Source organism: Nannospalax galili, unplaced genomic scaffold, assembly GCF_000622305.1.
Source record: "Nannospalax galili isolate Female #2095 unplaced genomic scaffold, S.galili_v1.0 scaffold38, whole genome shotgun sequence".
Classification (NCBI taxonomy): Eukaryota; Metazoa; Chordata; class Mammalia; order Rodentia; family Spalacidae; genus Nannospalax; species Nannospalax galili.
Window position 1 is genome coordinate 3009436 of NW_008342636.1, and position 26431 is coordinate 3035866.

At 42.2% G+C, this 26431-nt stretch overlaps 1 protein-coding gene across 8 annotated transcripts in view; it reads right to left on the reverse strand.

Annotated features, from left to right (window-relative positions):
• Snx24 (sorting nexin 24) overlaps positions 1 to 26431 on the reverse strand; it is a 197226-nt gene that overhangs the window by 63591 nt on the left and 107204 nt on the right. For 6 of the 8 annotated variants that reach the window (XM_008838732.3, XM_008838734.3, XM_029566238.1 and 3 more), the window contains exon 3: positions 8799 to 8903. The exons of 1 other annotated variant lie outside the window; for it this stretch is intronic. In XM_008838732.3, the coding sequence (XP_008836954.1) occupies positions 8799 to 8903 (105 nt within the window). Of the gene's footprint in view, positions 1 to 8798; positions 8904 to 22562; positions 22617 to 26431 lie in introns of those variants that run through there. One more of the 8 variants, XM_029566240.1, reaches the window with a different exon arrangement.

Genomic DNA, 26431 nt, shown 5'->3' on the forward strand with positions numbered 1-26431 from the left:
ACACACCCCTGAGTAAGAAGTTCTTTTAAGGTCTTTGTAAAGTTGAAGTAGAAAATAAAAGATAACAAGTGAATACTAAAAGGACAGATATTTTGGGTGTATGTGGAGAAATATAAGGAGAAAATTAAGGAAGACTGACTAATAGAGAACACAGATTGCCTGGGCGGTAGTTCACACCTTTAAACCCAGCACTGAGGAGGAAAAGGAAGGCACATCTCTGTTGCGTTCACAGTGATTCTACATAGCAAGTTCCAGGTCAACCAGGACTACTTAGTGACACCCTGTCTTAAAAATGCACAGATTGGGGACTGGAGAGATGGCTCAGCAGTTAAGAGCACTGACTGCTCCTGCACAGGACCAGGGTTTGATTCTCAGCATCCACGTGGTGGCTACGAACCATCCTTAACTCCAGCTCCAGGGGAATCTGAAGCCCTCTTCTGACCTCCGCAGCATTGCATGACACGGATGCACTCACATACATGCAGGCAATACACTCATACACATAAAATAAAAATAACAAAATATTTTTTAAAAATGCACAGATTGAGTTTGCTGAACTAAGCCTAATCATATCAAAACAATAATGAATTTAAAGTGGGATATTTTAGTACCTCTTTCTTCTATGTCAAATAGCTAGGTTATGATACAAGAGATTTAAGCAGCATGTGTAGCAGTTTTGACTGATTAACTGCTTACCCCACTCAGAAATTAGAAAATGACACATTTGAAACAAACGGTGCCTGTCAGTTTCAGTAAGTGTTTCATGTTCCAGTGGAAAAGTTAAAATACAATGCTCTTTGACTCACTGTGGACCACTGACCCAGCAAGCATTCACCATACTCTAATTAAAGAATGGAGCATGGCTGGCTGGTCAGGTGACAGGGTCCTTTGAAGACAGGAGCCTGCAGGAACTGCTAGATAACAAACCAGCCCCACTTGCTCCAGAGCTGTTCTTGTGAAATGAAGTTGTTAAAAATGATTTTAAATCTGATGATTAGGTAATCTTAGATTATCCTTAGTCTTGACTTCTACATGCTAGTTCTACCGAGGTCCTAACAATCACTGTACATTTAATTATTGCCAACTCTTCATGAAAAAGATGAAAATAGAAAGAAGAACTGTTATTTTCAATAATGTGATGCATGCTCAAAGATTAATTTTACATTATTGTAATGAATGGGACAACAGGTAAAGAAGGCAAAATTCCCATTCAAAACCTTTGTTTAAAGACACTCCGACTGGGAATTTCCTATTGTGACTGATGAATGAAAGGTCCTGCCACTTACAGAAGCCTGAAAAGAAGAAATGAGGCTACAAATGATGACCTCAGGCCACCATTTGGTTTTCCTTCTGAAGGCCCTCATCTTCCAAGGCACTGAGGTTTTCCAGGTGTGTCTAGGCTCTGCAGACTTCTGTCATTCTTTGTTCTCTGTCTGATCAAGGTGTGCGCCACCTCACCCGGCTTCTTCTTTCTCTCTTAAAATACAGGGAGAAGTAGGCCATTAGGCCTGAATTGCTCCTTGTGTTGTATACACTTTCTTTGAGAGTTTTTGTATTTGCACTTTATCATCTGAAGGTTTTTTATGGCTGCACTTTTAGTTCTAAGAATTCACAAGTTCTCAGACTTCCTTTTACATGGCATCCCTCCACCCTTTTTTCTCCAGGCAGGATCTTACTCTGTAACCCTTACTGGCCCAGGACTCACTAGGTAGACTAGGTTGGCTCAGAACTCTGTTATCTTCTTGTCTCTGCCTCTGTTGCAATTATAAGTATTTGACCTTTTATATACCATTTTATGGTCTTCTTTTCTACATAATGCCTTTATCAAGCTCTCTGAATTTATTAAGTCAATTTTAAGGTCCTGAATTAGTTCTTTCCAGGAAACTCTGTAAGTTTATCTTGGTTATTTTGTTTGCTACTGTATTCTTCAAATACCTGGACATTTGATTGCCCTGAGAAGGTAACTTGGATGGTGGAGGTGAGTTTCCTCTGCTACGATGTGAGAGGAGCTCACACAACCCTCCTTCTTGGGAGACAGTGGATGGAGAACATAGGCAGGATTTTCCTTGGGGAAAGTAGGTGGGGAGGGTATGTGACCTAGGGGCCTTGATACCCCGATCTTAAACTTAAGTTTCACCCACCATTCTGTTTAATTTTTTATCATCTTGTTTTTGTTTTTAGGAAAAAAAGCAGTTCTTAAGAAATCATTTATCACACTAAGTTGCGTGCATTTACTGAATGAGTGGCCTGGGTACCTGGTCCCTAAACACTCTGAAATGCATTCACCTGTCTCATCTTCACTGCTGGCCTCATCCTCTGCCTTCCAACTGGCTTAGTCTAGAGCACGCTAGCAGGTGCCAGGCTGCTTCTACCACAGGCTCTCATGGAAAGCATCACTGCTTTCTGCTCTCTGTATCCTCTCCTTGGTGCCCAGAACATCCCATTTTCTTCAAAGTAAAGCCATCTTTACTTTGGTGAACCATCTTCCTTTGGTGACCCCTCTTCTCCTTGTCCATTGACTACTCAGCGGCCAGGCTTATTCTACTTAAGTTCCTACACTTTTACTCCAGTGGTGACACAATAAAGATGAAAAGTCATCACAAGTCAGGTGAAACTACCACATACCCTGTGCTGATAGTCAATCCAGGAGGCGGAGCTTCCACATAACTGTGCTGATGGTCAAACTGGTTTGGGAACAACTTTCTTCCTAAGATTTTTGTTTTCTCCAAGAAAGCAGCCAATACCACAAGAGGCTACATTCATGGTTGTCCTAGCGCCTAACTTCTTTGCTAATAAAAATTTTAATGTAAAAGATTATATTAACTAATGGGCAATCTTTATCATCATCATCATCATTTTAGGTTTTTTTAAGACATGGCCTTCCCTTAGCCTCAGCTGGCCTGGATCTTGCTCTGTAGACCAGGCTGGCCTCCACCTCAAGATCTGCCTACCTCTGCTTCGTAAGTGCTGGGATCAAATGTCAAGGATATCTGTGAGTTAAATTTTCTAGTGACTTTAGGGAAGAGCCTTGCGTTTCACTCTCAGGAGTGTCCCAGACTTGCCCTGACCATGGGCAATTCCCTTCTGAGTATCATCATTTTCAGTGCTGGACTCTGCTGGCTGCTCCGTTCTTCTACTCAACCCCAGAACATTCCTTTCTCTTTTACCAAAAGCACTTCGTTATTCCTCAGGGCAATCACCCCTCCTCAGCCCTGAATTCAGGAGTAGGCCTTTCTACATGACATTGAGGTTTTGAGATAAACACATGCATGTAAAGAAAAGCTAATGAGACCAAGCAAGACTTTGAGGGAAAGACTTCCTCTTTCTTCTGTCATACCTCACAGAAGAGATTCTTTTCCTCCCCTGTACACTGGTGTCCCTAGTGAAAGTAGGTGAGGTCTGGGGCACCTTTCTGTGTCACTAGGGGGTATAATAGGGAGTAAAGCTCATACCATGGAAGGCAGAGAAGAGAGATGAATAAAACGATGGTCACTTCATTTGAGTTATGGTTCAAAGCTTCTTTGAGGCTAGATCCTCTCTTCTTCAAATGCCAGAGAGGTTTGATGAAGACTTACCATGAAGCAAAGCTATGCACAAATGCATGTGAACACATGTGCATGTGTGTATTATACTAGTAAGATTTTTATTCCTGTGGGAGTATACCTGTGAATGTCTGTGTGGGTACATGTGAGCCTGTGTGTGTACAAGGAGGTTAGATGATACCACCACCTCCTTTCAGACAAGGTCTCTCATTGGCCTAGAGCTCACCAATTAGGCTAGAATGGTAGGCCAGAGAGACCCAGGGATCCTCCTGCCTCAGCGCTGGGATGACAAACATGCACCTCCATGCCCAGTTTTGTATGTGAATGCTGGGGATTGAACTCATACTTGTACACCAAGTACTTTGCTAACTGAAAGAAGTAAGAAACCATGATAAGTAAGAACTAGTAGGTTTCCTAGAAAACAAAATTAAGATCTGGGTGTGGTAGCTCACACCTACAATCTTAGCAATCAAGAGGCTGAGTCAGGAGGACTGCCATGAGTTCAAGACCGGCCTGTCTTACATAATGAGTTGAAGGGCAGCCTGAGTTACATACAGAGTGGCACTGTGCCTCAAAACACTGGAGGAGAAAAAGAAAATTAAGGTTTACTGTTTATCAGACTACCCTTCTTTAAAATTACTAAAATGTCCCATGTAACCTTAAAAATTCTCTTTGGCTAATTCTCACTTTTGATCTAAGACACTGTATACAATTAATGAATTAAAAATATTTATTTTTTAAAGTTATGTATATATATTGTGTGTATATACGCATGAGTGCAGGTGCATGCAGAGTCCAGAAGAGGGCATCAAATACCCTGGAGCTGGAAAGCCATCTGACTTGGGTGCTGGGAACTGAACTCTGATCCTCTGCAAGAGCAGCAAACTCTTAACTGCTTAGTCATCTCTCCAGGAAGTCATATTTCTCTTTTGTTTTTTTGTTTTGTATGAGTGTTTTGCCTGTCTGCATGTAAGTGTACTAGTATGCAATGCCTGCAGAGGCCAGAAGAGGGAGTCAAATCCCTTGGAACTAGAATTACAGATGATTGTTAGCTGCCATGTGGGTGCTGGGAACCAAACCTGGGTCCTCTACAAGATCAACCAGTGCTCTTAACCACTGAGCCACCTCTCCAGCCCCAGGGAGTCATATTTCTGATAGCACTTTTAGGAAGCAACATCCAGTCATTAAAGGGCCTAAACTTGGACTTTTCTATTACTGTAGCCAATAATTCATTTTTTTCCCATAAGCCTTCTTTAGTTAGGTTTCTGGCTTTGTAGACACAAAAGACATCATGGATATTACTATGGGTAGAAATTTAAAGACATTTAAAATTCTGACTCACATGTCTTCTCTCTTTCTCTAACTCATCCAGCTTTTTGCTAAAGCTTCTAATAAAGGTGAATTCAAGTTCTGGATTTTCTGTGAATAATCTCTGGGCTCTCACTCCTTGTAGGTATCTTGATGTTTCCTACACATGCTACTTGGACTTATTAATTTGTATGTATGGATGGATCATGAAATCTTATCAGATGGGTTAAATAAAAAGGTCAGAAAATTACCCATGACATTATGTCCCAAGATTTAGTGGACTGATCTGTTGAGGGGCAGCAAAGAGAAAATTATCAGAGGCTACAGAGGGAAAATACAGGGGCCAGGAGTGAAGGCAGGGTGCACATCAGCAGTCATAGGGATGTGGGTAGTGACCAATGGGAGTGAAATGACCTCTTTTTAGGGATATACTTGTAGGTTCCCAACTGTTGTGGGGTGCTCAGTGTCCCCTAGAATTCCTTTCCACCTACTCCTCATTTAGAAGATCTCTGCAGATGTGTTCAGTCAAGAATTTTAAGATAAAATCATCCTGCATTTAGAATAGGCTTCAAAGCCAATGACTGGCAGCTTATAGAAGAGGAGACGGCACCAAGGAAAAGAAGGCCATGTGAGGACAATCTTGTCGTTGACATCTTGATTCCAGACTTCTGACCTTGGTAACATCAGAGAATAAATTCCTGTGGTTTTTAGACTCCAAGATTTTGGTAACTTGTTCTAGTATCCATAGAAAAGTAAGACCCTAGCATAACTGTAAAGTACGAGAAAGAGACAAGAAAACTGAAAACCGGAAGAGAGAAACTTGCTATAGAAGGAGGTGTCTGTAATTCAAGTTCATTAGCACTGAGATCAAAATGGCTCCTCCTAGGATCTGCACAGGTCTTCAATCCTAATTAATTAGATGCCGACCAGGTTTTGTGTGTTATCAGGAAAAGCAAGGGTCTGCTGAGTTCCCGTGCTCTTCTCTGAAGGAGAAAGGACTAAAATAAAGGAGGTAGGGTGATGTCGCTATGATAATTCTGTCCTGTGCTCTGGCATCAAGACAATTTAGCTATTGGCAGAGGACCAGAGTTCAGTTCTGAGCAACAACACAGTGGCTCACAACAACCTGTAACTCTAGTTCCGGGGTAGCTGATGCCCTCCATGGGCTCCTGCATGCATGTGGTGCACATACAGACCATTAGGAACATACATGTATGCAAACTTTTCCTTTAAATAATTTACATATCAGTCAGAAAGGAAACAGTCTGTTAATCTGTAATGTTGATGGCTGTAAGGTCTTTTTTTTCTTGTACCACTATTATATATTTATATAAAATTATTTATCAAGGGTGGAAAAATTCCTCCTAGATTAGAAAATCCCCAATATATAAAGAGAAGAGCCCATTCTGGGCAACAGAAAAATGAAATTTCAGTCCTGGCTCTTTAACAAATATATTCGGGAAGGTGATGCATGTTCTATGGTCTCTCTGCAACTCAGCCTCTCATGTAAGCTAAAAGAGCCACCATGGGAAATGTGTGGGGCTCCAGTCACAGAACAACCTCCTGCCCTCTGAAGAAGAAGGGCTGGTCCCCTGACCTTGTTAAGAGGAAAGCTGCCTGTGGGGCGGCTGCCAAACTCAATGACTAGAGCAGTCTAGACCCCTGTGGGCCCAGGATCATGGCTTGGGGGCAGTGGTACTTTCTCAACCCATGGGCCAGATCAAAGTCACACCATCCAGCTCAGTTCTAGCTGGGCTTGCAGAATGGTGCCTGTGAAGATGTGCAGGTGACAGCAGCTCCCTAGGATTCAGACTGATCCTGAGGGGGAATGGGAGTCTCTCTGGAGTTAGACAGGCAAGCAGAAGACACTATCTCATTAAAAAACTTGAATACTAGAGCTGGAGAGATGGCACAGTGGTTAAAAGCACACTGGCTGTTCTTCCAGAGGTCCCAGGTTCGGTTCCCAGCACCCACATGGCAGCTAACAACCCTCTGTAATTCCAGTTCCAAGGGATCTGATGCCCTCTTCTGGTGGCACCGCATATGCACTTACATACCTGCAGGCAAAACACCCATACATACAAAATAAAGTAAAATAAATAAAATATTGAAAAAATTCAAATACTAAAAAAATCTAGAACTGACACTACAGCCAAGGTTTTGTCTTCACTTCCGCACCTCACTGCAACTTCCACCTAGGTTCCACTGCTGCACACAGAACCAGAAAATGGATGGGAGAAGCCCCCCAAGAACTTCACCAGGAACTGAGCCACAACAAACTGAATACTACACGCACAGCCAGAAGCAGGCACTTGCAGACTTCAAGCACATCTTTCAAGCCCTATTTCTGAGAATAGAAAATTGTAAGCTCAATTTGAGTGTCACTGTAAACTCCCCTCCATGCCAGATGATTTTATCCACATATTTACATCCAAAGTACAAACAACTTAAAATGTTTACACTGAGTAGTAATGGAAGTCATGTGTCAAATCTAGTGTGGGGTGGTAGAATGGGGGGGGGGATAAAGCTTTCTTCAGAGCTAAAGCTTGAAGATACACAATATCTGTGGAAAATCTGGCCTACAAATGAAAGTGCATTGTTTACCTATTCCATTTAATTACAGAGAACATGTATTTTACCCTTTGCATACAATTTCTTAGGTCTCTTCTCTTTCTCTTGGGTTTTGGTTTGGTGTTTGAAGTGTTGCCTGAAGCTACAGAAGTCTGATAGGTCCATGTACAATCTGGGGAAGGCCACACGCATGCCTGAGATTTGTGATTTCCTTTACTTTAGGCTCTGACTCCTAGGGAAACACAGGGAAGAATCCTTCCACCAAGCCCCTTGGAAAGACCAGCAAGGGTCCTCCTCGGAGGCTCAGCAGCTTTCCCAGTCCTTGAACACAGTAAAGACCAACACACGGCAGGAGGCTGGAAACTGACACATGGCAGGCAGCTTGCTTTCTATGGAGAGGGTGTCCTCTGACTTTACCCCTGAGTGTCAGGCACCAGTGACTCAGAACCAGCCATCTACTTGAGCTCTGTGTAGGAAGGGATCCCTGGCTTCACACTTCTGGAGCAGGATCTGCCCTGGAGTCTTAATGCTTGAAGGAGCCACAAAGACACAAAGAACAAAGACCTGCAGATTTCTCTGCTGTAACCTTCTTAAAAGATCAGCCATGAATTCTCAAATCTTATGTAAAATCCAGTTTTGTTTTTCTTTTTCTGTTTGCTTTGTTTTGCTTTGGTTTTTGAGCAGGCCAGGAGAGGCATGGCTGACTACAGGGCCTGTCCATCTCTGTACCTGTCCAGCCCATCCAAGCATTTACTGAGGACTTCATGAAATAGTTACCTGAGGCCTCAGAAGGGTTTGTAAATCCCTGTTCTCTCTGCCTTCTCTGTCATGTCCTGGGTTTTTCCCTGGTTGCAGGTGGTTCCGTTGGCCCCTCGAGGCTACAGAGGAGCTTTCTAATGTATTCTCTCTAGACATATATTCTCATTTTCAAGGAAGCTGGCACTTAATCAGAAGCAATTTCTGAACACAGTCTCAATGTAACTTTACAGATGTGCTGGCCTGCCCCACTAAAAATCTACTTTCTCTCAGGACTCCAACCAGCCCCTAAGCATCTAAAACCTAAGGACTGAGAACAGAATTATTTTGTCTAAAATAACAAGTAATTTGTACAGCTAAATTTAGAAACAGATAATTTCAATATCAATTTTTCCAGTGATACTAAATGTTCACTTACCCAATCTACAAACCAATTCTAAACAGAACTGAGTGAAAGCAAAATGAACCAGTCAAAAGCCGTATTTGTAATCATAAACAGTCTGCATCTCAATTTAAAATCTTTGGCTATTGGTACTTGTCATACTTCATATTCTGAGATAAAAGGGTGAGGCCGATGATTTAAGCTGTGTTATATCAACCAAGGATCTAAACACTTCTTACCTGCAAATATGTCTCCAAGCCTTGCCGTCGTTGTTCCAAGACTTTGGGGACCCAGTTCCTAACATGTTTAGAAGGGATTTCTGGAGTTTTTATACATTTCTTAAGCTTCAAAAACAGAAGAAAAAAGACGTCTGTTAATTATGATGACATTATTTAGAGGAAAAAAAAAATCAGCCAAAGAAAATAAACTATTGCTATCTCCAATAAAAGGAAATAGGGAAAAATACACTGAAAATTATTATCGAAACATTTTTACTGGGGCTGGAAAGATGGCTCAGTAGTTAAGACCACTAGCTATTCTCAAGAGGACCCAGGTTCAGTACCCACACGGTAGTTAACAACCATTCCTAATTCCAGTTCTAGGGGGCCTGATACCCTTTATTGGCCTCTGCAGGCATTGCATGCACATAGTATATTTACATACATGCAGGCAAAACACTCATACACATAAAATATACAAATAAAAATTAAAGCCAGGCATGGTGATACGTGCCTTTAATCCCAGCACTCAGAAGGCAGACACAGGTGGATTTCTGTGAGTTCAAGGCCAGCCTGGTCTACATAGCGAGTTTCAGGCCAGCTGGGGCTACAGAGAGACACTGTCTCAGTAAGACCGAAAAAAAAAAAAAAAAAAATTGCCAGGCATGGTGGTGCATGCCTTTAATCCCAGCACTTGGGAGCCAGAGGCAGGCGGATCTTTGTGAGTTTGAAACCAGCCTGGGCTACCTAGGGAGTTCCAGGACAGCTGGGGCTACAAGGAGACCCTGTCTCAAGAAGACAAAAAAATAAAAAAAAAATAAAAAATTGAAAAACAAAAGTTTACATAAAACAATTTTGACTGTCAGGCTTCAAGAAGAATGGGTTTTATGTTTTGATAGTTATTATACTGATATTTCACATTGAAATTAATTTTTCTGAAAAATTAAAAGTGTACTGCTTGAAGCAATATGAAAGCAAAGTATTATACTTTCTTTTCTTTTAAAAATATTTATTTTTATTTTATGTGTGTATTTTACCTGCATGAATGTAAGTGCTCCCATGTGCGTGCAGCGCCTGCAGAGGCCAGAAGAGGACATCAGAGCCTCCGGAACTGGAGTTACAGATGGTTGTGAGATACTATGTGGGTGCTGGGAACCAGCCCTGAGTCCTCTGTAAGTATTGTAAATGCTTTTAACCACTGAGCCATCACTCTAACCCCACTAATATAGTTTCAAAATCAATTCATTTCACAATAAAGAATTAATAAAAGTTTTTTAAAACTATTTTTTCTGATTAAAGAAAAAGCCTTCCACATACTTTTCAATAAGAAAGAAAAACAAAATACAGCTGTTTCTGACCACTGTTCCCAGAACTGTCATATGAACTAAAGAAGATCACTTGAAGAGATTCTTGAAATTTCTGTAATCCAACAAATATGAAAACAGCAGAGGCTAATCTTTCCAATACTTCTAACATTCAGGTGCAAGTTCTACCTAGAAAAATTGAATGTAGATTCTTAGGACTTCTTAGGCAGTAGTTTCAGAAAACAATAAAAGGAAACTATAAAAAGCTAAGTTAGAGTTGCCTTTGTAAGCAAAATAATATCCCTCCTTAAGGAGTACCAAATCTCTTTTTTTGATTGATGGAGTGATTGAGTGAGTGACTGATTGATTTTTATGTGTGAGTGTATTGCCTGAAAGTATGTAAGTGCACCCATGAATGCAGTGCCTGTGGGGCCAGAAGAGGGCATCAGATCCCCTGGAACTGAAGTTATAGATGGTTGCTAGCTGATATGTGGGTGCTGGGAACTGAACCCAGGTCTTCTGCAAGAATCAGTGCTCTTCAGTGCTGAGACATCTCTCAAGCCCAAGGACTACCAAATCTTAAACCTGTGAAGGTTACTTTATACAGCAAAGAGATTTATGCAGATTTGGTGAAATAACCCAGTAACAGAGAGATTATCCTGGGTTATCTGAGTAGATTCAGTACAATTATGAGGCTCTTTATAAGAAAGCAGAGCACTGACTGCTCTTGCAGAGGACCTGGGTTTGATTCCCAGCACCCAATGGTGGCTACGAACCATTCTTAACTCCAGTTCCAGGGGAATCTGAAGCCCTCTTCTGACCTCTGTGGCATTGCCCAACATGGGTGCACTCGCATACATGCAGGCGATATACTCATACACATAAAAAAAAAAAAAAAAGAAAGGAAGAAAGGAAGCAATCAATCAAGCAAGCAAGCAGAGGTTATAAGTCAGATAGAGGTTAAAAAGCACCTAGTGGCATATGCCTATAATCCTAGCTCTCAGGAGGCTGAGGCAGGAAGACCACACACTGGAAGGCAACAGGGCTACATAGAGAGAGCCTGTCTCAGGCTGGGGATGTAGCTCAGCAGTGTAGCATTGCTTAGCATGTGCAACATCCTAGTTTGATCACCAGTACCTAAAAACATAAAATAAAATAAAAAATAGGAGCCGGAGGGATGGCTCAGTGGTTAAGAGCACTGGCTGCTCTCGGAGAGGACCTGGACTCAGTTCCTAGCACCCACATGGCAGCTGTAAGTCCCTAACTCCAGTTCCAGGGGAATCCAACACCCTCTTCTTGCCTCTGTGAGCACTGAAAAACATGGGTGCACTTACATACATGCCAGCAATACATCCATACACATAAAACATTTATTAAAAATTAAAAATAAAATAAATAAACCTTGTCATTAAAAAAAAAATTGAAAGATTGAAAGGTCCTAAATAGGTAACTGGCTACGAGCCCGAACAAATTCTAGAAGCTGGAACAGATCTGCCTAGGGCCTCTAGAAGGAATGCAGCTCTGTTGACCATCTTGATTAGTCTGGTGAAATCCTCTGTGGCCTTCAAAACCTCAAGTAGCATGAGAGAATAAATCTATGCTGCCTTAAGTCACAGTGCTTGTTGCTGTAACTTCTACAAATGAAGAGTCTTGATGTCCTAATCTGAACTTGAAAGCCTTCCATGGATGCTTCCTTATGAAAGCCTTCATAAAGAAAGAGCATAGTAATAAATGAGAAATTGCCTGCAACTTAATCTGTGCAGCCAAAAAACACAACAGAAATTCTTCCCACCTTTAAGAAGATATTCACCACTGACCACTGAGGCTGAAATCTGCTGTACCCCATGAGAAAGGAGGCTGAAAGTCTCCAAGAGCAGCAATTCCAGTTCCAGCCATTGGGCTGAGTCCAAGTTTGCTTCCTCCCTCTATCCAGAAATAATTAACTACACACCCAAATCTACTCTTCCTTACCAAAGAACTCTTAGTGTGTATTTCTCTAAATTTAGCTGAACAGCTAAATTTTCCAAACCCCTTTGCAGACACAATGGAAACCAATGCGATGTAATCAAAAGCCACAATGAAGGGCTTTCATAAAAACTCAAAGTGGAACAGGATCAACTAGCCTATACCATCTGTCATACCCACATTTTTCCTTCTCCCTTCCATGTGACTGATGGCTGGAGCTACTGCACCCTTCTTCTGCCTCCAAGAGGGAATGCTCAGGCTGGAACATAGGTATTCCTGATGATTGAGCAGAAAGATCTTGGATGTGACAGTCTCATGGGCCTGTCACCATAGCCCAAGCTTCCATCTCCAGATTTGTTTTCTGAGAGAAAACCATATAACCTTACTTTAAAAAAGGTTGTTGGCATTTGGACCTTTTTATGTGCCTGAATTTAATCTTGGTTGAAGTTTAAAAAGAAAGAAAGAAATAGAAAAGAAGGAAAAAAAAAAAAAAAAAAAAAAAAAAAAAAAAAAAAAAAAAAAAAAAAAATAACACAAAGTTAGAACTCTCAAATTCTCAAGGGTTGTGAACGAAAAGTGTATTGGTACATCTTAAAAAAAGGAAAGAACCAAACAACAATAATAAGCCTAAGGTGAAAGGAAAGAGGAATGGCCAAGTGCAGGGTCAACACAGGTCTAAAAGGCACCAAGCAGGAGTGAGTCAGTAAAGAGGGTGAGGGCTAGAGAGATGACTTGGTGGTTAAGAGCACTGGCTACTTTTCCAGAGGACCAGGTTTGGTTCCTAGCACCAACATGGTGGATAACAACCATTCATAATTCCAGTTCCGGGGTGTCTGATGCCCTCTCCTGGCCTCTGTTGGCATGGGTGCACTTGTATACATGCAGGCAAAACATTGGTACACATGAAATAAAAATAAATAAATTTTAAAAGATTTTTTAAAAGAGGGTGGAGAAAGTGTAATCCATACAAAGGAAGGGACGACAGAGGGTTGGACCAGAGACTCTGTGCTCACAGCTGGGGATAAGGAGGGACTATGTCAAGAACTACCACACCACATGCTGTACTGAGGACATTCTGCCCCTCCCCATAATCAGTGTGATGGTAGCCTGGTGTCTGTTCCCAGTACTCATACCCCTACCTATAAAAATGGACCAGTGTCCCCAAAGAAAATGAATGCAGTGTCTGCTTAAACAAAGGTTTCTGCCTTTCTAGTCATTCTGGCTTTTGTGGGCCCAGCCTGCATATGGACCCTCCTGCCTTCCTATGCTGAAGTTCTCTGTTCCATACCCTATAAGCAGACCAGATTGATTATACAATCAAGGCAGAAGAACCAATGATAAATACTCAGAATAATCAGTCTGGCTGGATGGGTATCAAGGTTTACTTTCATAGGAAGCCTACGACTGTGTAAACAAGGACAAGAAAAACAAAAACTAACCCTAAAGGAAACAGATGCATGGGATAACAGGAAAAATTCTTAGCTTCAACATCTGCAGAAAGAGCCATACTGTTTCTGTGACACAAGAACAGGTAGCCATAAAAAAGGAACAACTGAGAAGAAAGCTTTCACAAACTGAAAATCATGACACATGGGCTAGTGAGATCCTCAGTACTGGGTAAAGGTGCTTGCTGCATAAGCCTAGAGACCTGAGTTCAATTTACAGAACCCACATAAAGTTGGAAGGAGAAAACTGACTCCATAAAGTTGTCCTCTGATCTCTACAGGCACGCCATGACAGGAGTATCAACACACACACACATACACACACACACACACACACACACACACACACAGACAAATCACATGCAAGGCATACACAATGCAAACACATACACATACTATACACATATACATACACATCACATATATACATATCACATGCACACACACAATAAACATATACACATATCACACACAGAGACACACAGATACACACACTAGTAAATAAAATTTTATAAAAATAAAAAATGATACCAAAAATGGAAAGGAGTGATAATAAAACCCTTAAAATATATAAAAGAAACAAGAGAAAAGGTCAATGGAAAGATAAAAACACAAAGCTAATAAATCCAGGAAGTTAATATTAAAATTAATAAGGATCTGGGCCTTCAAGATGGCTCAGCAGGTAAAGGTGGTTGCCACTGAGTCTGATGACCCATGGCAACTGTCTTCTTATACTTTCCATGGATGCTGGAAGAGAGAGACTTCACAGATCAAATCTGAAAATGTATTTTGAAAGTTCAAGGCCAGCCTAGGCTACAAAGTAAAGCCATTTAAAGAAAAAAAATCATTTAACCATTTGACCACACTACCAATCAAGTGTAGAGGACAAAGGCATTTCCAAACATTTGATACTTTAGAAAGTGCATCTCCTGTGCCTTCTCTTACTGTAAGAGGTGAGGACACAATTCTAGAAAACAGAGGTTAAGCAAAAAGAGGAAACCTGGTCCCAGGACTCAGGGCTCCATCCTGTCAAGGTAGGCAGGAACTCCACAGCTGGCTGGGCACAGCTGCCTGCAGAAAGACACCTGGGCTGGAGCCCTGGATCAACAGCTGTGGGGAACAGAAGCTCCCAGAGGAAGGCCAGTTCCATGAGAAAGCAGTAGGGAGAGGATGGACAAATTTTAGGATTTGTTAAAGCACTTCTTCTGTCTTTTGGCTGAGATCAGTATGGAGAATAGAAGCCCCCAGAGAAAGTAAGGAGCCAATGGAGAGGCTCCTTGGCACTACGAACATCAACTTCCACATCAGGAAACAGTCAGCAAATAGCCTAAGGAAGTAGGATGAAGGCCACAGCACTGGAAAGTGGGAGGCACCAGGGGAAGGCCTGTGTGAGGAGTCAGGGTCTGAGGGGACAGCAGGGAAGGTCTGCGAGGAGGCAGGGTCTGAGGAGCCAGGGAGGAACCCATGGAACATTATTAGGGTACAGACAGCAATGGAAAGGCAGAGCCAGGTGCTCAAAGCAGCAAGGAAGAGATAGGGTCTCAACAGTATGCCGCTACACACTGCAAGGGTCTTGGGGACCAAGGTGGGAATTTGAGCATCATTTTAAATGAGAAATAAATTGAACAATTTGAGCAAAGGCACTAACTTTTACCTAACTTTTTAAAAGAGGCCCGCTGGATTCTATGAGTAAATATGACTGCACATGGGGCTGGAACTGGAAGACCAAACCCAGGCAAGATATGACGGTCTGGACTCTGAATGCTGGCAATGAAGCGGACAGGCATACCAGGCCACAGGTGAGCAAAGCAGACTTGATGTGAATGGTTCTAACACAGACCTTCAGACTTAGACCTCCTCTGGCAACCATATGTTGGGTTAACTGCCTGTCATTTACTGAGAAATGTCAGAATGCCAGGCTTGAGCTAAGTGGCAAATCTACTAGTTATTCCCCCAAACCACTGTTCCTGCATTCTACAGAATGCAGTGCCTAGTTTTTGGCTAAGTCCATGGCCATCCAGAATAAGGAGCACATGCTCCCACCCCACCTTTAAGCTACATGTGGCAATGTGACTGAATTCTGGCCACAGGGAGGTAAATAGATAAGGTGTCCATGCAATTTCAAGAGAGGCTCTTAAGGGGAGGGACTATTTCCTTTCTTTCCTTCTTCCTTCCTTCTACTGTGGGATATTCACTTCCATGATGACCTGTTTGTGTGGCTAGGACTTAAGGGTGGTCTCTAGCAGCTAAGAGCAGCACCCTGGTTGACAGTTATCAATAAAAGCATCAGTCCTGCAGCTGCAGACTGAAGTCTGCCTGAGTGAGCTCAGATGTGGACTAGGACAAGGTTACACCACGGCAGATTGGACAGGTACAACTCTCAGTAAAGTGCCTAGACTCCTGGCCCATGGAGATGCTGTAATAACAGGCACGCTATTTTAAGGTTATCAGTTTGTGATTTATTATGCTGCAACAAAATACTGGAAGCGCCAACTCTGAGAGGTAGGACTGGGGCAGGAGAAGCTCCCCCAAGAAAATGTTTCAAGAAGGGGGCCTGGGGCCAGCAAGATGTTGGTAAAAGTGTGAGCTTCGTGAGCATGATGACTCCAGTTTGATTCCTAGAACACACACACACACACACACACACACACACACACACACACAGAGAGAGAGAGAAACTGGATGGGTGATCCCAGCACCTCTAAGGTAACATGGGAAATAGAGATAGGAGAATCACCCAGAAGTTCATGGACCCACTTGCCTGGAGCACTGGGAGAGACCCTGCCTCAACAGGAGGAGAGAGAGAATTGACTCCTGAAAGTTTTCCTTTGACCTCCACACATGCCCGGTGGCATACGAGAGAGAGAGAGAGAGAGAGAGAGAGAGAGAGAGAGAGAGAGAGAGAGAGAGAGAGGAGGAAGAGGAGGAGGCGGAAAAGGAAGTGGAAGAGGAGGAGAAATAAAAAAATAAAGGAGGCAAGACCAGACCATACCTAAAGATAAAGCCACTACAATGTGCAGAAAACAGATGCAGAAGCAGACATGCCCTTCGAGGTATTCTAAGAGTTGTATGACAGGATGAACATGAACTATACATTCCACTAAATGAGAGTCAGAGTCACTGTACTCTGTTCACCCACTGATGAGACTGACCCAGGATGGAGGGGAAGCTGAAGTAGGAGGTGGGTTTATGAATGTCTGCCAGGAAACAGATGTCTCACCTCTACACAATCTGAGGTATTTCCCAGTGGGGACAAGGCCAAAGTGCTATATTCTTCTGTGGTAATAAGCTTATTAAACTTTCATTTAAATATAAAAATTCTCCAAAACCACTGAATCACAGCATGCCACATTTCAGAACAGCAAATCACTCCATGACCTGTCTCTTCTCCTTTTATTTTCTTTACATCTTGATGATACAGCCCAGAAAACATTTTTTCTTTTTGTTTACATGAGGGATACAGAGGAAGTAGATCATCGTAGCTACTGCATCCCTGACACATTTGGAGGTGAGTAATGGATTGCTTTAGATGAGAGACAAACCCAAGACAATAAGTTTCCAGTAAGGCTCAGCTGCTTGTAAGATAAATACTCCTTGGCCATTTCATTTGATGATTAACTGTCCGGCCATGAGGCGTCCAGGCAAACGGCCTTTCTGATCCACACAGATAAGCATCAGATTCCATGATAACACACACACACACACACACACACACACACACACACACACACGCACATGCACACACTCCCCTTTTTCTTGTGTGACCATCCTTTTTCCCCTTTTATTCTGTAAGAACTTACTCCCTGCAGACCAGACCCACCAGCATATGTGGTGGGTAGAAAACCTGCCATTTTCCACAGAAAGGGTCAGAAATATTTCTACCAAGGACACAAATTCAAAGAATGGAGAAGAAACTCATTTAAAGAAGCAGGGACATTTGGGGCAAGAGCTCATCATCTTCTACACTGCGACCCTGAATCTCTCAGTGTTCCTTCAGAGATGGCACACAGGGTGCTGTTCTCTTGGTTTGGTCCCATACAGCCATCTTCTGGTCCTTTTGAAATGTGTACTTCATTAGACTAAATAGAAGAGAATGCAATATTTGACTCAAGCCCAAAGGAGGCAATAACAAAAAATGAGGACAGTTAATTTTAAAGTGAACCAGTCCCATATTTCACTGCAAACTCTGTGAATAAAAGGGTGGGCTGGAACTGACAGAAAACAGCTGGGAAGGCAGGCAGGAAGAATAAAATATGCTCAGCAGCTTGTAATGCAAGGAGGGGCTTCCTGCCATGCATGGGGTCGGGGGCCCAGGACAGCACAGCTCTTTTCAAGCACTGCCATGGAAAGTGATGAATCACTTGGCTGGGTGAGGGTAGCTGGGCTATGCTTAAAGATTCACCCATCACAAGAGCCTTTGCCTGAGCTGCAGAGGACATCCTAATACAAAGAACAGGATGGGGTCGTGTGTTGTCTGAGTGGAGAAGGTGTCCCCCTCAGCCTTTAGCAGAAAAGGAACTACAAAGGAACCAGGACCTGGGGTTAAATTTCCAGTAATATTAGCTCCCACACCAGAACTCCAATGTTTTCCAGTATTCCATTTATCAGATAATTAGCAGTATGAGAGATGCAGAATACAAGGCTCCTCTTATAAAAGGGGGTAGGGGTGTTGCCAGGTGTAGCTCAGCAGGTGGGAGGATCATGAGCTTTCAGCTGCCTGGGATACACAGGAAGTAATGGGCCAGCCTAGGATACATGGTGAGTCCGTCTCAAAAAAAAGTACTTTCTAATTAGAGAAAAAGAATAAGTAAGCTTTAATTATGTTCAATCATGATTTTGTTATTTAAGTAGAAATGTTTCTGTTAAATGGAACAGGAGTTTCAAGAAAAAAGAGATTAGGAAACAAAGGCTGCTGGCATCGAAGGAGAAACTGAAACATCTTGCTTTGGTTTGAACAGATCAGAGGGCAGAGGGCTGGACACAGTGTGGTAAAGATAGGAAAGTGGGGATGTTCATAGGACACCTTAGGTGTATCTGGTATTAACTTAGGAGAAGCAGTAGAAATAAAGTTGGGCAGTGAACAGTTCCAGGTAGACACAATAATGACTCCTTCACAAACACCTGAGAATCCCTAATCTGCAGAGCCTGAGTGTATCCCTGTAGTTGTCATTTAAAATATCTTGCTGGGCGTGGTGGAGCATGCCTTTCATACCAGCACTCAGAAGACAGAAGCAGGTGGATCTCTGTGGTTAAGGCCAGCCTGGTCTACATAGTGAGTTTCCGGCCACCAGAGCTACATAGTGAGACCTGTATCAAATAATGAATGAATGAATGAATGAATGAATGAATGAATGAATGAATGAATTTGAAATGGGAAGCCTGTCCTGGATTATTATCAGGTGGGCCCAATGTTATCTCAAGCAGGATGCAGAAGTGTCAAGTCAGAGAGGGGTGTGAGGACTGGACATGTCACAAGGGAGGAAGAAGCTGGAGGGATATGACTGTCAGCTTTGAGGATGGAAGAGGGCCATGAGGAATGTGGGCAGCCTCTGGGAGCTGCAAAAGGCAAAAACAGACTCACTCCTATTGTCTCCCAGGAGAAATGCAGCCCTATCCACCCTCCTAGCCCAAGACAAAAAATGTGCCTTGTTTTAAGCCATCATTTTGTGGTTGTTTGTTGTTAGTAGCACTAGGAAATTATCACAAATTTGGAACGTTGGCCTGGAGCATCACGGTCTATGGCATGGTAGAAAATTCAAACTCACATGAGAGTGAGAGAATGGACATGAAACACAACTGCCATAAAACTGATCAACAGCAGAGAAAAGGGAAGAAGACAGAAACCGGAAGTGATTAACGCAATACCAGTATAAAGTAGTACAACTCTGGACTGGATGGTGGGAGCTCAAGGTAAAAAGCCAAGTGGTGCCTACTAGAGAACTGTGGAAGGATGAGTCAGCAAGACTTAGTGACAATGCAGGTGAAAATGCAGGTGAGAGAAAGGTTAGTGGGATCTTCAAGAACACAGCCTGAGCAGCTTTGTTCTATACCCCCGGCTTTGTGTGTGTGATGGCGTTACAAGAGAGGGTGTGGCTAAGTGATATTTTTAAAAATATAATTCATAGGGGCTAGAGAGATGGCTCAGCGGTTAAGAGCACTGGCTGCTCTTGCAGAGGATCAGGGTTCAGTTTCCAACACCCACATGGTGGCTAAAAACCGTCCATAACTCCAGTTCCAGGAAACCTGACACCCTCTTCTGACCTCTGTGGGCATTGCATGACACAGGTGCATTTCTGTACATGCAGGCAATACACTCACATGCATAAAATAAAAATAATTAATACAATTTTTAAAAATATATAATTCACAGTAGAAATTCTCAAACTTCAAGGGAGTTTTAAGATCCCCTGGGGGACTGGCAGGTTACTAGGCTCTACCACAAACAGTCCGATTCAGTGTGTCTGGGGTGGTATGAAGAATCTGCACTTTGGTCTTTAAAATGAAAAGAAAATGGAATCAGATACTTATCACAACTCTACAAGAAATGACAAATCTTGCTGGCGTGGTAGCACATGCCTTTGATCCCAGCACTTGGGAGGCAGGGGTAGGTGGATCTCTGTGAATTCAAGGCCAACCTTGTCTGCATAGTGAGTTCCATGTCAGCTGGTACTACAGGGAGACCCTGTCTCAAAACAAAAAACAACAAAAAAAGAAATGACAAATCTCACTCAAGGGGTAGCCAGATGTAGTGGACACTGTGATGCCAGCTACTCAGGAGGATGAGGCAGGAGGATCAGGCATAGTGAGACGATCTCAAACAAATGAAAAAGAATGGGAGATATATAGTTCAGTGATAAAGTGTTTAGTTAGCATTTACAACGCCCTGGGCTTCATCCTTCGCATGAGGTGGGGGCAGAGACAGACAGACAGAGAGAGACAGAGACACAGAGAGAGACACACAGAGAGAGAGTGGTAAAAAAAATCTGAAAGGATAAAAAGTGATTGAATCTTAGAAAGAAAAACAAAAGAAACTTTTCACTTAAAATAATCATCATGGGGCTAGAGAGATGGCTCAGCAGTTAAGAGAACCCAAGCTGAGATCCCAGCATCCATGCTGGGTGGCTTACAACCACCTGTAACTCCAACTCCAGGAGACTGGATGCCCTTTTCTGGCCTCCACAGGTATGTTACACATGTGGCATACACTCACATAGACACACAAACAGACACATACACACAGATATTTTTTAAACCATAAAATTATCATAACCAAAATTGAAGTTTCTTGGTGAAAAATATTTTCATCAGATGCCCAGTATCTTATTAATAGGCCACAATCTAGTGGCTCAAGAAATATAGATTTAAACAAGGTAACATATGTGCTTCTTAAGAATACAAATACAACTTTTAGAGGGCTAATGTTCAAAGCTGTTAAGATGCTGTGAGCCTTAAACATCTCCACTTACTGGGAGCATCATAAATCCAATATAACCATTTTGGGAAGTCATTTGGTAATTATGTCAAGAGATATAGAAATATCCATACTCTTTAACAGAGAAGTGCTCATTTTGTAATACAGATTAAGGAGATAGTCTTGAATACAGGAAAATATAATAAACGGCACCACGACGCACATACTCTCATTCAGTGCATCAGCACTCCAAAGACAATAGTGCTCTATTCTCAGGCTACAAATGGGGAACCTAAGGTTCAGGCATAACTCACACCAAGAGCCACAGGCTAGGAAGAGGTAAAGAAGAGTTCGGAATACTGGGCCCAGAGCCTGCTCATTTACTTCTACACCATAGTGACTGCCACAGCGGGAACCTGGTTAGCACAGCAGGATGTTTTACTTTTAAAAATCCAAGAAAATAAAAAGAAAGTAGCAATTAGGTACACTAGTAGAAGACTGGGCTGAGCAGGTAACAGTGGGAGACTTCAGCTCTCACTCTAACATGTAGCTTTATGCCAAGTATGGTGGCTCACACCTGCAACTCCAGCACTTAGGGAGCTGAGGCAGGAGGATCACAGTAAGTTCAAAGCCAGTCTGAGCTATAAACTTAGCTTTACAAACTAAAAGCAACTTAAGGGGAAAATAATGAATATATAGAAAAAAAATTCAGACTAGGGACATAGCTCAGTGGTAGAGCACTTCCCAGCATGCACAGAGCCCTGGGTGTGATCTCTAGCAACCCTCCTCACAACACCCCCAAAAAAGTATAGAAAAAAAATTTTCTTAGAATTTTACAAAGATAAAAGGGAATTCCAAAAAAAGTATAAATATTGCTTTAAGATGATCAATTACATGCTTAAGAGAAGTAATAATCATTAAGGACTTTGTTAACACCTACTAGACAATTGTCAAATAGTTTCTCAAAATTAGCAATGACAGCAGGAGAAATTTTGTGTGTCTGCAGCACATGAAGAAGCGTTAGGAATTCATTATCACAAAGGTACACAGCACATGGAAACAGCCCACATTCTATTCTAGAGTCAACTTAAGGGTGTTGGCTAAATACTTTTACTGAGAGATAGAACACAAAATGTAAGAAAAATCAAGATAGGAAACAGCAAATTTCATAAACTGCAGAAATAATTGCATGTTTCAGGAAATGTCAATGATAACAGACATAAGTACATCTAAAAGGAAAAGATTTTAGCAAACATAGTTGAGTCAACCACATATGGAAATTGATGAAAGGGCATCAAAGGGGCAGTTAAAGGATAGGGCGGCCCGGGGGGAGCAGCGATCAGTGAAGCTTGTGCAAGGTAGCCCACTGATTTTTAACCTGGTGCAGTTCTTCTTAGCACACAATTTTACAGTTAAGATTACAGAATGACGTTCACATCTTGTGCTAGATACCTTCAGTTGTCAACTTGACAACTGGGTAGAGGGAACCTCAACTGAAGAATTGTCTCATGATTGGCTTGTGGGGCATTTTCTTGTTTGTTGAGTGATGTGGAAGGGCCCAGTCCACTGTGGGTGGTGCCACCCCTAGGCAGGTGGTTCTGTGTTATATAAGAAAGCAGGCTGAGCACAGACCAGAGAAGCAAGCCAATAAGCAGTGTACCTCCATAGTCTGTGCTCCAGGTTCCTGCCCTGAGTTCCTGCCTTGGCTTCCCTCAGTGATGAGCTGTGACCTGGAAGATGTAAGATGAAATAAACCCTTTCCTCTCCAAGTTGGTTTTGGTCAGTGTCGTCCCCCACCCCCACCCCAGAGCTGATGACCAAACCCAGGGCCTTGTGCTTGCTAGGCAAGCACTCTACCACTGAGGTAAATCCCCAACCCCTAATTTGGTCAGTGTTTTTATCACAACAACTGAAAGCAAACTAAGACAGAAGTTGGTACCAGGATTGTGGGGTAGTGCTGTGACAGACTTGACCTTGTTGTTTTGGGAAGGATTGTAAAGGGGGTTGGAACTTTGGGCTGGAAAAGCCATTGAGTGCTCAGAGTTAGTGAGCTGTTGCTCTGGAGCTTGAAACAGTTATGCTGAAGAGAGATGTGAATGATGGAGGCCTGGCTTGTGACATTTCAAGGGAAGCAAAGATTATCAGGGCTGTATGACATTTTAATTGACAATCTGTGGTTTCTGGTCCACTCGGACTGAAGAATCAGCTGTGTGTAACAAGAGACCAGCATCACTGAAGTGAAATCTTCTGGGAAGTATTTCCTTAGGGTCAGCACACAGAAGCTGTGCTCCAGAGGGGGCCTGAGACTCCATCTCAAGCTGGATGTAGGACTTGGTAATATGTAAGAGTCTCCTACCTCCTGGTTTTGAAGGCATGAAGGGGTCCTAGACAGTAGCTGAGACTTGGGAGTATGAGAGGCCAGGAAAGGCCATTGGTGAAACTGCAGCCTCAATTGTAGTGACGACCACCTCCCCGACCCAGGATTGAGGGGTCATGGAGAGAATCTGAGGTTTTGCACTCTGAGATGCCAGAGGAGCCCATTGGTGAAGGTGCAGCCTCAGTTTTAGTAGAGACTCCAGCATATTGGAGATGCCAGGACCATGGGATGACCACCAAGGGCAGTGGCAGGTGTGGAGTGGAGATGGCCTCAACCTACAAGGCAAACTGTGTGTACTGTGGATGGCAGAGCCAGAGAAGTGGAGCTGCCCAAGCCCTTTGCAGCTCAGAAGATCATGAGTGAATCCTAGCTGTCTAGCCTTGAGCTACTTTGATGGACTCTGGTTTTGCTTAAATGTGTTCAAATCTTCTCTTTTGAAATAAGACAGTACTTGTTTTGGATTTTACAGGATCCCATAATCAAGAGACTTTTAAGGGAGACTGAATTTTTAAAGTGTTTAAATTTTTAAAGACTGGGACTTTTAGAGTTAGACTATTCTGCTGTAATATTAACATGAACTCTTGGGGATAAGAAATGGAAAAGGTGGTTTAAAGGGATGTGTTTGTGTGTCAAGTTGGGAAGGGGTCAATTGTGCTGGATAGCTTCAGCTGTCAACTTGACACACTCGGGTAGAGGGAGCCTCAAGTGAAGAACTGTCACCATTGGTTTGGCCTGTGGTCATGTCTATGAGGCACTTTCTTGATTGTTGAGTGATATGGGAGGGCCCAGTCCACTGTGGGTGGTGCTACCCCTGGGCAGGTGATACTGTGTTGTATAAGAAAGCAAGGCTAAGCATGGGCCAGAGGAGGAAGCCAGTAAGCAGTATACCTCCATAGTCTATGCTCCAAGTTCCTGCCCTGAGTTCCTGCCTTGGCTTCCCTCAGTGATGAACTGTGACCTGGGAAATGTAAGATGAAATAAACCCTTTCCTCTCCAAGTTGGTTTTGGTCAGTGTTTTTATCACAGCAATTGAAATCAGAGTAAGACACTTCTTACTGTTGCTTATATCTGCTACCTTTCTGCTGAATCTAATAAAAATCACAATGGGGCGAGTCAAAGAGACTCCTGGCAGCAGAGGGGTCTACAATGCTTAGATTAGAAGTGCATCCTCACCAACATCTGCCCCTCAAAGCTGTGATCTCCATCCTCCTCACAAAGATGTCTCAAACTCCAGATCAGAAATTTGAGTTTCCATTCTATTAACTCCAACAAGCCTCATTATATAAAACTGGATAAATGTATTAATGGAATTACAGAAATGGAAAGGCAAGTCCTAGAAAGTCTAGGAATTTTTCTAACAATGCATGATCACTGGGGAGAGGGAAAATGAATTTTCCTAGAGAGCAGGGTGTGGGTGAGCCAGCTTCCACTCAAGCAGCATGTGTGGGCCACCCTGCCCAGGAACAGCCTGATTGGCAGTCACCCTGCTGAACCTCTTGTGGAGACGTCCCTTCAGTATCTGGAGAGCTCAGCCAGGCTGTGTCAGGTCATACAGTACTGGGTGCTGACCTAGAAAGTTAGGATTTGCACATGACAAGCAGCATAGGCCAGACTGGCAGGGAGAAGCTGGGTGCTAGGGGTAGGAGGGAGTGAAAGAGATCTGGTCTCAAGTTCCATGTAGGGACTTAGCTCCCCAGATACCTAGAAGACTCCTTGGAATTTTTTTTCTCCAAAAACAAACCAGAATTCCATGTGGAATTAGGTCAAGATTCTGGGTTTCTTTCTCTTTCTCTGCCATAAGTGCCTTTTGTCAAGTCTCCTGGCAAAATGTGGTCTAAATCTGTAGTCATTTGCATGATTTCTTTGTGGAGTAAACATGAACTTGATGAAATTCTAATTGAAGAATTAAATTCATCTAATTAAATTGCCTTCCACCCTAATAGAGGAGTGTACAGATAACTTAGAGTTCCTCTTAAAAGAAGACAGGGAAACAGGCTAATCTCAGTAATATCCTGTTAAAGTTTATACACAATGCTCTGTTCTCCTGATTAAAGTGGGAAGACTTAACTTTTAAAAATGAAAACTTTTAATTCTGAGTCAACAACACATTATGTTTTTATATAGTGACATGTCCCAGATGATTTAAGAATGCATTTAAAGGCATTGAATTAAAAGGCTCTCCTTATTTAATCACTTCACATACATTCCTAGCTTCTTACTTATGGAATGCATTCCATGCTATGCATATACTAAATATGCACATCTCATGTACGTGTGTGTACATATATGATATACTCTGGGGTTCAGAGATATAAAGGAAAAATGATAAAATTATACTGAGTCATAGGCCGGGCATGATGGCGCATGCCTTTACTTCCAGCACTTGGGAGGAAGAGGGAGGTAAATTTCTGTGAGTTCAAGGCTACCCTGGTCTAGTGAGTTCCAGGACAGCTGGGGCTACAGGGAGACCCTGTCTCAAAAAGACAAAAAGAAAAAAAAATTATACTGAATCATATATGAGTTTTTTCAGGCAATCTCATCAGGCATTTTTAGTTAAGACAAATTTAGCATTCAAATAATTTATACCCCACAAAAAATTAAATCTAGTTTGAACTTTTTAAGTATTCACTTTTCAATTCATTACTGAACATTTCTACCTGAAAATCAGTTATTTCTTTTACATTCTTTAACCTTTGACTTTGAAATGAATGCCAGAGTTGAAGAAGCATCCATCTTGCCCAGTTTCCCTTCATAATTCAGAGGAAGGCTGTGAGCCAGGGGCCCCTCTTCCACGTGCTCCCTTATGAATACACACGTATACACATACAACCTGTGCTGGGTACATGTAAGTTTAAGGTGAATTTAATAAATTTCGTCTTGTATAATGTTTTCTTCTGGTCCGCCCACTTTTTAAATAAATAACATTAAATACATTTCTTGACAGAAATTTGAAAACACTTAGAAATTTGTTTTTTATCACTTTATGTAATAATTATAAAATGTACTATTGTTGCTGAATAGACACACTTTGTTTTTAAAAATCAAATAAAAAATACATTTTTTTGGATAAAAGAGGGTCTTGGTCTTATTCTTTCTAAACCTTTAATAGCCAATCCAATATACTACAACAACTTGTAGACTCAGATTTGCAT